This window comes from Fusarium phalaenopsidis, assembly GCF_050370095.1.
Source record: "Fusarium phalaenopsidis strain FUZ10S chromosome Unknown contig_32272, whole genome shotgun sequence".
NCBI classification, from domain to species: domain Eukaryota; kingdom Fungi; phylum Ascomycota; class Sordariomycetes; order Hypocreales; family Nectriaceae; genus Fusarium; species Fusarium phalaenopsidis.
Window position 1 is genome coordinate 25,713 of NW_028145420.1, and position 12,060 is coordinate 37,772.

Consider the following 12,060-nt stretch of genomic DNA (forward strand, 5'->3'; position numbering starts at 1 on the left):
GGATGCTCAACGCTGCTCATGCAAGACGTATCCACTCACTGGTGAGCCAATCCAACAACCGTAGGCCCAAGACAGCCACACGATGATGCTACAAACCGAATCTTACAGCTGTTACTAATGGGCCAAAGCATGGCAAGATTGGGAGCGGTCATGATGGCAGTTGAGTCCAAATTCCGTCCACCCCCAGTCTCGACCGCCCCCATTTATCGCAGAGCCGCTTAGAACGTCCATTGGTGTGGTGTTTTCCATGGCGAGGATATTCTCTTCACTCCAACCAACAGGCGGCGGTCTTCTCGGGCAGTTCCCCATAATCTAGGAGGCTAGCGGGGGATGAATCGACTGTGCCCTCACCTCCCTGAGTCTCGCGTTTTATGCCCCCCGTTGAGGAGGCCACAGAGGGATAGAACACACCCACGGGCAAGTTTCCTCCACGCTTCAAAAACAATCTCCTACCTCCGTTGGGCTCTAATTCCTTCCAGAGAGCCCTCGACCGATGGCTTACCCGTGAATCGCCACCCTTCAGCTTCCCGCCGCCGAGTTCCCCGTCCTGGAGCTGCTATCACCGAGTCGCCCGCCAAAGTATCCCACCCCCGACTCTCCCTCCGTCGACTCAGATGTCTTCTTGCTGCACCGCGACCCATGGCAAGCAACGCCCTGTCAGCCATCTCAGGCCCGGCAGCGCAGCGGCATTGACCAGCGACAGTCATTCAAGGCCAGTACTACAGTCTATCAACCCCGTGATTCATCTGGCTCCGCTAATCGGTATCATGACAGACCCTCTGAACACGATCGGCCATCACGCCTAGTTCGTCGAGTCTTGCGACGATACTGTGACCACGAGAACGAAGACACAATAGGTTTTCCAAGTGATAACCAGACTATGACAATAGGGAATGGCAAGGGCCTCTGGTGGCTCTTCTCCATGCGGTCGGTCTTTGTCCCGTACTACTCTTGGGCGACAATACCACGAGGGTTTCTATCAGCCGGAACAAATACAGCACGACTATGAGCCTTGTTCATCCCCTCGCCGATCGAGCATATAATTCCTTATAGGCCAACGAATGAGAAGGTCCTCTCCCAATCCAAAGTCCATCCTCCACTGGCGCCGGGTCAACGTCCTACCAATCATTGATCGCCGCTACTGTCTGGAGAAACTTCTTCAGAACGATATTGCGCCCTAAGAAGGCACCTTCCATGCTTCGTGGAGTCCTTTCAGGGCGGCTCCCATCTGACAGTTACGGAAACCGTGTTGTCGGCGAAGCTTGGTGCTTCTTGGAAACGAGGGAAACGGAGCAATGCATGGACTGTGGGCAGAGTTCTACGGACGATGGCACAAGCTCAGGGACAAACTAATGGACAACAGGACCAACGTGTTCGAATCATGAGGGGAATCAATTCAAGATGGCGCGCAGGCTTCCATGCCACGTTGCCAGCAGCTCTTCCTGCGCAGTACCTTGCCCTAGATAGAAAGCCAACGCCGCTCACATTGTTTCTTTTGTGCTTTCCTGTGGTATACCGTAGATCGTGTCCCGACCCTGCTGTGAAAATATGTTGAATACCTGGGTTGCAGCCTTATACCGTCATTTTGCGGACTATCATGATGATTTCGTTCTTGGACACGCAGAGATCAACATCTCTATTGAGTGACGTGAATTCGTGCCATGCAAGACGGCAGAATCGATATCTTTTTTCGAGATGCAGATAGAGAACCTCGCGTCCTGCTCATTATGGACGACGCTTTCGCCGACCCAAGGAAGCTACAGCATCCTGAGTCACAGCCGCAGTCCAAAGCCAGTTGAGCCACTGATTCAATCAGTGTGCTGGAAACATTCCCGAGAGCCTTGCCTAACCAAGGGAGAAGAGCATTGATGATAATAAGCTGCATATCCAAGACAGGGTCGATCAACTACATCACGGGCTCACATTGCACAGGATTACTCGCGTAGAGCGTGCCGAGATGAACTCACAGGTACCTTTATAAGCATTTGCTGATGATTACAATGTTCTGCTCAAAGAAACTCGATCGCAGATCCACACCATCATCTTCGTCGCCCTAGCAGAGGTCGCGATTGGATTGGGCTCTCAGGTGAGAGCGATCAATGGCATAGTGACTGAGTGATGGGGGTCCTATAGAAGCATCGAGGGCAATGAGACTTGGTACGAGAAGATAGATGAAGGCCTCATACGAGCTCCAACGGTCGTGGCTTGGCCTTACAGATGAGCTGTCTTTCCGCCGTGCATGATTCAGAAGACTTGGTCCAAGGCGATACCTAATTTATCCACACAGGGAAGAACATCATCCACCCCAAAAAGAAAAGTCCACGGGTGAGGATGTCAGAGTCCCCAGAGATGCACGTCATTGAGGATCACGCGGTACTTCAAGATATAAGAGAGTATAATAACATATACCGAAATACTCCTGTAGAATACACAGACCAAGTGTGGCTCTTTGTTCCCACCCAGTCCTCAAGTTGTAGATTCACTCAACCCCTTCTTCCCCTGAACCACTTTCTGACTCCGATGGCTTCTCGCCCCTTGAGAATCGAAGGCAGCGTAGAGCTCGCGCCAGTCTTCTGGCGACATTGCCCTGAGTTCTGCTATCGTCGGAAGGTAGAGTTCGCCGTCCTCGTCTAGGAACTTATTCCTCGTCGGCGCAGAACCAGTGCTGGCTTCCTCCGTCGCTGTAAGGATTGAAGCATCCTAAACAACCGTCATTTAACTGTTAATATATTTGCCTTGCAGAGCATGAGAAGCCTTTGTTCTGTCACAAGCTTACCTCTGTTGAGCCGCCTCTTTCGCTTCTCAGCTGTGTCACTGTTCTGCCAGTCTTGACAGTCTGTCGAGTGAACCCATTCGCATGACGGCCTCCCAGAGTTGGAGTATATGGTGCGTTCACTTAAGCAGCTATCTGTCGCTGGTAACTTGCAGCCGTTTCCCCTTCGAAGCAAGGTTCGGGGTGCCTGGCTGCTCCGTGTTAGTAATCGCTCCTCTCGTAATTCCACCCCCAGATCAGCCATACAAATGGCATTCAATACTAACATGTATAATTACCTGGTTCAGTGGCGGTCGTCACCACAGAATCGTGCATGAAACTGGCTGACGTGAGGCGTTGGATATTCCCAAGTGCAGGCCCACGTTTGACTTGTTGTCTATCTGGGCTCGCAGCTCGGTGGCCATTGTGCCCATGTAGGTATTCCACGATAGTGCAGAGTACAGAGTTACAGAATGTGGGTGAAGCGTGATATAAATACTTTGGACTTGGGCACCCACAACACAGACCTGCGTGTCCACGTGGGGTCGGCTAATTTTAATACCTCCTCTGTCGCCATGGTTCAGGCATCCCGTATCTTTATTCTATACTAAGAGTTATGTTTGAGGCTGGCGACGCGCGGAGCGTCAGACTTTTGGCAGTGCTACTGTTGCCGGTGGCGTGAAGGAAGCCCGATGTGTAATTTTAATGATTGATCATAGATATAGCTGCTTTCTCAATACTTGTATGTCAAGCAAGTCATGAGGGGGTGGGTTGTCGGTGTTGCTGAAAGGTACCGCAAGGTCACCACCGTACGACAAACTAGCACCCTGTAATGTAGAAGAGAACGTAATAAATTTCACCGCGGAGCACAACAGTTCGCCCATCCAGAAGATGATCGTTCCTTGTTTGTTCCCTGCTCCTGCCACTCTAACAACACCTGCGAGGTTTCGCAGCGGGCCAGATAAGTGACCCCGGTCTAGCCATCTGCAACCTAGCCTGCTTGGCCATGCGCCGACAAGGCTCGTCGATGCACGTCCGCATCCCATCGCTGCCACATGATCACCGTTGGTGGGGGCCCTTCTACACGCGCCCACCAACGTTCCGCGAGCCCATCGGCTTTATAAAGCATCGGTTATTCACTCGGACTGTCTTCACTACCCGCGATATTTCCGCTTCGAGCCACTCATCACGAATCTTTCCCGCTGCCAGTAATCTATTGTCTTGTCCACTTTCCTTGCCCGTCTGCGGTTCGGCTAATATCATGGTTGTGCCACTTCTTCCTGCCTCGGCTGCTGCCTTCGCTCCTCGAGCCTCGCCCGTCATTGTCGTCCTGGGTTCGAAGGTTAAGCCTTGGCTCACACGGACCCTCGAGCACGTCAACCGAGTAAAGCAGCGTCGCCTCAACAGTGTCCCTCGGCACCAGCGATACCTCACTGAGACTCTATCGTCACCCAATGCCATCTGGATCCTCACCTCGATCATGCTCCCCAAAACTCCCGAGGCCGACTTTAAGCGTGAGGCCAACAACCCCTTAGTCGAGGCCATCATGAATTACGAGATCATTCACATTGAGGGATACGTCGTGTGTATCGATATGGTTTGGCGCAACAAGGTCACCTACAAGCTCACCGAAGGTACCATCGGCACCCTCATTGAACATCACAAGGAAGTCTGCTGCGTCGACGTGGCCAATACCTGCGGCTGGCGGGATGGGGGGCAGTGGTGCAAGGAGCTTCACGAGAACTTTGTTCAGGCCATTAACAAATTCGTCTTCCACGCCGACGTCTCGGCTCTCGAAGGACTCGAAGAGGGTGGAACCGGCGAACTTCTCGATGACAAGAGAGAAAAAGTGAAGAATGAAATCCTTTCTCTCATGGAACATCCTCACCCGCGCGTTGGTGGTGTCACCCAACAGACTTCGGTGTTTCTTATGGACGACGCGTGGCCGCAACTTGGCATTCCGAGTAGCCAGCCGCCTGTTGAGCTGCGAGGAGTACCCCCCTCAAGCTTCAGTGTCGCTTCGCCTACTGGCACCGATAACTGCTTTGTCTGGGTGCCCACCCCCGCCTTCACCCAGTCGCAGTTAACAGCGGACCTCCCCTACAATTGGCCTCAGGAGGCGGCCCTTATCTCCGCCCTGTCCCTCTCCAGTATGCCGGCTACTACACATTACGGCGTTGGCATGGCAATGTCTAGAATGGGTGACAGTTGCAGCTTCTGCTCGAGTCAATGCCAGGAGTGTGCGGCTAAGCATGTCTTTACTATACCCCGGGGCGACAGCCTCTCAGTGGTGGTGTGATCAAGCAAGTGCGCTTCTTTTCCCTCGTCCATGCCCAAAGCTCTCGGTTAGTTGAGGCCTCGTGGCGTCGCGCATATCAGAGATGGTGCTCAGAGAGAAGTCTACTCATGTGTTACACAGTGACCACGACCGACACCATCCCAGATACTCGCGTTTTATCGGTGGGACCACACCTCGCCCTGGAAGGAGCAAAGGCAAAGCGGGTAGCCAGACAGCGTGATGGATCATTTTTCACTCAAGCGCCGTTTAGCTAATAGAGCTAGGAAGTTCTCAATCCAGTTCCGCCCAGGACGGACACCCCGGCATGGTGCTCGAGAAGAAAGGAGAAGCCAAGACAGAGATTACGCTTAAGCCAAACACTTAGACAAAGTCATAGAATAGACAATAGGGTCGGGGGGTTAGGTAGTGAAGTATGAGAGGCTTCCTACTGTTGACTCTCAGAGCAGGATTTAATCGTGATCAAATTTTTATATACCTCGCATGTGTTACAATTACTCTTTGCATGGAAATGTACCTTCGTTTGAAAATACATAGAGCGATCGCCTTGGAATAGTCATCGAGGGCAAGGCTTCGGATAAACTTCCCACAATAGGGCATCTTCACCACCATCTAGCTACACCAACATAGCCCAATGCTTTTTCCAAACACTCTACTCTTTGCTTTGGCGTCTATCTACAGTGGTTCAAGGCTGGTTGGCCTCGCCTCTCTTGATTCTGTGTGACAGACCTGCTTGAAGGTCAATTTCTCCAAGTGTTATCTTCAACAACTGAAGCATGATCTGACTGCTTGAGGATATTGGGCGTTGGTACCGCCAGGTTTGGACCGCTAAACGCTGTTGATTAGGAAGTCATCCTGCCTCGTCTGCATAAAGTCTCCTCGTGTTTACGGCGAACTTAATCGCCGTCCGCACCGCCTGTAGATTACTGTAGGTGCCCATTTTGGACCATCTGATGCTGCCGAATGATCATCGGCCTAAACGGTTCCTTGAGATCGTCCTGGGCACTGTAGATAATTGTACCCTTGACCCGGCCAAGGGACAGCCCTGGGGAATAAAGGCCATTTGAGTTGTAGGTAGCCTCCTAGATTGGGTCGGCCGTCTGGTCCAATCAGCACGAGTTGTACCAGTTCAGAGAAGAGGGAAACAACTTATCCCATTGGCCGCTTTGAAGGCAAGATTTTCCTTTGCGCCATCCGTCCCGTACTTTTCAATCTCTTGACTGATAGCAGTCCCATGGTCCATATGATATACGAGTTTCACAAGACCTAAGATTAGAAATGGCCAACCGGCTTGTAGGGAGTTTGCTGCAGGGACCAAGCAGGCGTATGTTATCCCCACGAGTAGATCCCCTTACATAACACAACGCAACTCACCGGGTCGCGAGACTATCGCATGCAACCTGGCTCCGGCTCCATCCGTCGACGGAAGCTCGTCTGACCTCGATCTTCAGGCTCAGTTAACCCATCGAGGGCCAGCTTCAACTATAATAAAGAACACATTTTCGTCTGACCTCATATTTCATCAGTAGCTTGTCTGGAAAGAAGCCTTTAATACATATTTCACAATGCAGTCCCACTCCTCATGTCAAGAGAGCGATACACTTTGCCAAGCTCAAACAAAAGCCCCAGTGCCAAGATGCAGCCCGCCCGAGACCGGAGTCCGCAGTGGTTCCGGGGTGGCAGTGTCGAAGTCAGATATCTCACCAATAGCTTCAGGGAGTCAGCTTTCTCGTACATAGGCCTCACTGACCTTGGCGTTCCTGCAGCTCAATAGATTGCAGCTCCATAAATTGCACCCCTATTGCTTCCAGCAACCAGCGCTTCCTTCACTACTCTATGATTATCGTGATGTCGTAGCCATAGCACAACATACTGGATTGGACGAACAAGAGATGGAAGTCGTGTTCCTGACGAGGAGTGATATGGGGAGTACGTCATGTTGGACATGGCATTCTTGTTGCTCGATGCCAAATCTATGGCAGGCTCCATCGTGGCTTTTCATCCGCAAAGATCCAATGTCCACATGCCTCTATCTCTCTACAGTGGCAGCGTAGTGAAGCATTCCGCCCCATTGTCAAGTGTCCCAGTACGGCCGACCCCCTCAAATGTATATTACCCTGGGTGGCCTTCATGGCATCTCCTCAGAGTGCACCTGCAGATAAATGTAAAATCGTCGTAATCTCGAACTGGTGTGGCGAGTGCCTTCTTCCCGACTTGGCTGCCTGAATGATAGAACCAATACATACATGTGGCATTCGTTGATTCCCTAGCATCACAGTAAATCCTCATCTTGAGGGAGAAAAGAAAAGCTTCATCTGAAAGGATGAAAAAGGCCACACTGTGGGTTTATGTGGGGCAATGGCCCGCCACTAGTTGAGCCAACAGGCACCTTGCTGTGGGGGCTCATGGTTGGGTACATCACCTCCCGCCACCCCTTCGTTATCGCCCTTTTCCCCCTTTCACCTTCCCTCCCGCACTAGCCAATTATCCAGCACTTCCTAACGTCGTATATCCACATTCGAAACTGAGCTACGTTCGTTTGGCGTACTTTCCAAGCCTGGATTTATCTTTCACGAACCTACCCCTCGACTTGATCATCCGTCTTGCCCTTGAACCATCCCCTAAATACTCGACTGAGCTTCCACCAATCTCACCTTCAGTTGCTTCGAATAAGCGCTCGACCTAAAGCTACCCGAACACCGCATCTGATACCCATCAATGCCCCCCAAGTTACTATTTCTAGTCACTCCGCATGAATCTTTGAGCGGTGCAAACTCTGAGGTAGATGCTGACCCGGAAATATGAGTGGCTAGCCGCCTTCTACTCCGTTCTTGGCCATCTTAGATCCCAGTCATTCGTTCTCGTATGTGAGTTTCTCGGCCTAGGGTAGGACTCCTACACTAGATCACTCGTATTCTTCACTTCTCACGGCCGTGAGAAGTGCTCCTGAACATTGTCGTCACAATGAGTTCTGTGGAGCGTCCTGGAGGCGCCGACACCTCCACACAGGCGCCCAGCACATCCCTGAAATTTTTCGATCACTTAGGGCCACAAGGCGAATTTTCCGGCATTCACCAACCCACCTCAGGATCCATCGACTTCCAGTTCCCTCATTTGGGCTGTCGGAGCAACTTCATACCCTTCACATTTGAGACCAGGCCGAATGGTCAGGCCTTCGGAAGCGGGTTGACACACAGTGACGCAAATATCTCTACTTGCGGTGAAGGTCTCGATCCCGGGGCAAGCGCCAGAACTCGACTTGCCCAGAATAACCTAGAATGGCCCCAAATGAATATCCAGCCGACAACGGATGGTTATCCCGCTTCCTCATGGAACCGCCATTGCCCTCCCGCGAGCCTTAGAACAACTCCGGTGAACAGGCGACGACGACAGAAATTGAACTGCTGTGACAAGTGCGGGGAAGGCGGCTTTACAAGGTCTGAATTGAGGTAAGTCAAATGGCTGTCGCACTACATCTTGGAGAATGCCTCGCTAAACGTCCTCAGAAAACATATGAACACCCATACCCTACCATTTAGATGTGACTTTCAGGGTTGCCCGCGCGAAGTAGGCTTCAGCACCCGCAATGATCTCGATAGACACAAGAAGAATGTTCATAAAGATTGGTCAGTCGACAGTGCTATATTCATTTGCCCCTTTAGTACCTGTCGTCAACCGGGCAAGCTCTGGCCAAGAGCAGACAACTTCCGCGCTCACCTAAATCGTGTTCATGGAAAACAGTACAGTGCTAGTGACGATCTCACCGAGTATGTTCATCGGTATGTTGAAGACCACAAGCCCATCTACTCAACTTGTGCTCACAGATCCCAGTCCACCTTCATCACAGGATCTTGAGGGTGTGGGAGGAAGTGTTTTAGCCTATATGGAAGACCAAAACCAGTATTCTGATGGCGCTCCCCTGTCCGAAATCAACAATCCTTCAGCTCTCCATGGCGAAGAATCAAGACACCAAGTCTCACTGCCTTCAGAGACCCACGAAGCTCTACCTCAGACCTCGGCCTCAATGTCCTTTGACCGGGTCACGCCGAACCTCGCCCGTACCCAAGAGGACGATAGGATTTATACTCCTCCGACATGCTTAAATACAACAGCCTCGGACAACCAAACAGCTGGCCTTCTGTCCGTCTCCCCTTCTAATTGGCAATCATCAAACCCAATCCGACAGGAACTTCCTGGATCCGGCCATGATTCTCCTGGATCCGAGCCACAGAGCGGAACTCCATCGATGCCCATGGAGCAAGTGTCACAGGATAATCAATTACATATAGAGGCGTCTGGTTCCCGGGGCTTAAATAACCAGGAGCCTCACCAATCTGATGTCGGGATCGCTGATGCAGGCGACACTGTCGCTGATATAACAGTCTCAATGGAACAAGTCATGAGGGGCCCACTGAGTTCAAACCAGAAAGAGGTGATCCAAGTACTTGACAGGATTCCCAGACAAATGATCGAAGCCTACCTAAAACAGGATGGCTCTCTTGGACCGAAAAACGATATCCCAGGACGGGACGCTTTCGTCGACAAGGACCAGGACCTAACGTATGAGTGTCAAGAGTGTCATAAGGTGTTTGCCAAGAATCATCTTTTCAAGTAGGTACCATCCGGTTGTGACCATTAACCGTCTGTCTTGCTGACGTTACATGCTAGAAAACATGCCATGAGGCACTCGAAGCCATACGGTTGCACGTATCCCGGGTGCTCAAAGATTTTTGGCAGCAAAAGTGACTGGATGAGGCACGAAAGAATCCGGCACTACGAGCCCGACAAATGGAAGTGCGACAGTCTCAAGCAGAACTTGACAGAGGCATGTGGGGAGGTCTACACCGGTCGGCAGTCCTTCAAAGCCCACCTTACGGCACAACACTTCATTATGGACTCGGGAAAGATCACAGAGAAGCTCAAGTGCTGCCAGGAGAAACTCAATTACGATGTGAGTTTCTGGTGCGGCTTTTGCACCGAGATCATCAGGGTAAGCGAGCCACAGAAGGGATGGGCCCAACGATGCACACACATCGAGGGTCACTTTCGCGGCCGCAGACAGCCACCCATGCATATTAGAGAGTGGAAGCATGAGGATCTAAGTGAGAAAGAAGTTTCCAGCAGACCTTACGAAACCGAGCCGGATTCGCCAACAGAATCTTCCAACTCGGACCCCAAGCCCCGTCATGGTTCTGAACCGAATGCCGGGCCAGAGCGAAGCAACAAAGCTCAGTCCAATGCAACATATATGTGGAAATGCGTCAGTATTGGCATTCCTTACCATCTCAACTGCAAACAGCTAACGTGAGCAAACAGTGTTGCTGTTCAGTTGATAACAGCTTCACAGCTGGCGCCGTCTGTGTCACCTGCGATCACAAACAGTGCAGCTGTTGTGAAGCGTTCTCCGTGCAGCCTCACGATATCGCGTAATTACATGTTTTACTTTACGAATCGATTTCTCACCTCTTGTTTTATCTTTCGGCCCCTTGGCCGTGGATATGGCTGGCCGCGTTTGCTGGGTAGTAATTTGATTACTGGTTTAGTGCTATATATACGACCGACGATGTACCCCACTACTTGACGTGATCGAGCAAGAGGGTCATGACAATGAGGAAAGGGTGCTAGTTTGTGAACCTCGTGTAGGTGGTGAGGCTATGTGCTTGGTCCTTCAGCCTTGAGGCCCCCAGACGAAGAAATATTTCCCACTCGTTGCTCTTTTACCTGGGCCGCCATAGAGCCGTGCAATTTGTTGGCTCTGACGCGGGACAGCTTCTCTGTTCTACCCAGGCTAAAACCCCGGCTCGGTGCCTTGCATTTGTCCCCGAGTCCTAACGAGTCGCTTCGAACGCCGCAACTTCCCTCGACACTGGTTTGCGGAGTCTGCTTGACAGAATTATGGATATAATTTTATGGACGATCTCAAGGCCCAACCGCATCGGGCCGACTAACACAATATAACCCTGTAACTCGTTCTTTAATCACGCTGCCTTGCCGTTCCAACCCCGGCATTCGTGTCTAAGATTGCACCCCTATGGCTAAGAACTCTTGAGTTGCTATGCAAGCTATCAAGAGTACGTCTTGGAATGAATCGTGTCCGTACTCATCCTTGCGGGGCAGCGTGTTATTTCAGGAAGTATGCTCAATGCCACCAATAATCATAACATTTAGCTCCAAGTAGTTAGCATAGGATAGAAGACACCTTCATTCGCGAGTCCCCCCCGCCGTGTGCCTGATCTTGCTGCTGCTGCTGCTGCGGAGATATGTCGGGGGCGGTAGGTAGCTGTCCTTGGAGGCTAAGTGAAGGACGATGAGGTTGGGATTCAACTTGGTCACGATAGGCAGGGAAAACGGGAGAGCTCATGCTCGGAAACTGACCCGGAAGCTGGAGATCAACCATGGCGGGAACCTTAGGAAGATGCAGCGGGGGCAGCTCGGCGAATTCGTACAGGACGAGAGGATGACGCGCAGGCGACGTGGTGTAGGGAGATCCAGCGTCAGACTCGGCGGGCTTGGAGGAGCAGGACAATGAAAGACGAGCTTCGATCGGATGGACGGGGTGACGATGGTCTAGGGGCAAGGTAGGAGGTGGCTGTGCCCGGGGGAGAGGAAGACATTGTGTCGTCGTAAAGAGTCCGGGGCTGTTCTGGTTGTAGCGGTCTTCATAGTCCGTCGCCAAATGCTGTTGACTAGCCAGTCTCTTGAGGCGATTCTGATTTTTATGCCACCAGTTCTTGACAGCATTGCCGGTGCGGCGGCTACCGAGGCGGCGAGCGACATCGGCCCAATTCTTTCCCATCTCCTCCACAAGTTGTTCAATCCTGGCACCTTCTTCCGGAGTGATGTCTTTTTTGTTAAGGTTGGGCTCCAAGAAATTCTTATGTCGCTCACGGCATTGTCTGGCCGTCCTTGAACCGATCTCCTGGGCGATACAATTCCAGTCGGGAGCGTTGCAAGCCTGGACAAGCTCCCTCAAGCGGTTGTCTTCTTGATCTGACCAAAAGTAACGTCCCAT

At 51.7% G+C, this 12,060-nt stretch overlaps 2 protein-coding genes across 2 annotated transcripts; one reads left to right on the forward strand and one right to left on the reverse strand.

Annotated features, from left to right (window-relative positions):
• Positions 1-4,013: 4,013 nt before the first annotated feature.
• LRP88_00071 (uncharacterized protein) lies at positions 4,014-5,051 on the forward strand (the record flags this gene model as incomplete). Its single annotated transcript, XM_083236791.1, has 1 exon — positions 4,014-5,051. One exon carries the CDS (start codon positions 4,014-4,016, stop codon positions 5,049-5,051), a length of 1,038 nt encoding a protein of 345 aa, XP_083107408.1.
• Positions 5,052-11,226: 6,175 nt separating this feature from the next.
• Positions 11,227-12,060, reverse strand: LRP88_00072 (SANT/Myb-like DNA-binding domain-containing protein; the record flags this gene model as incomplete). The annotated part of the gene is made up of 1 exon (XM_083236792.1): positions 11,227-12,060. The coding sequence occupies one exon, from the start codon at positions 12,058-12,060 to the stop codon at positions 11,227-11,229; it is 834 nt and encodes a 277-aa protein (XP_083107409.1).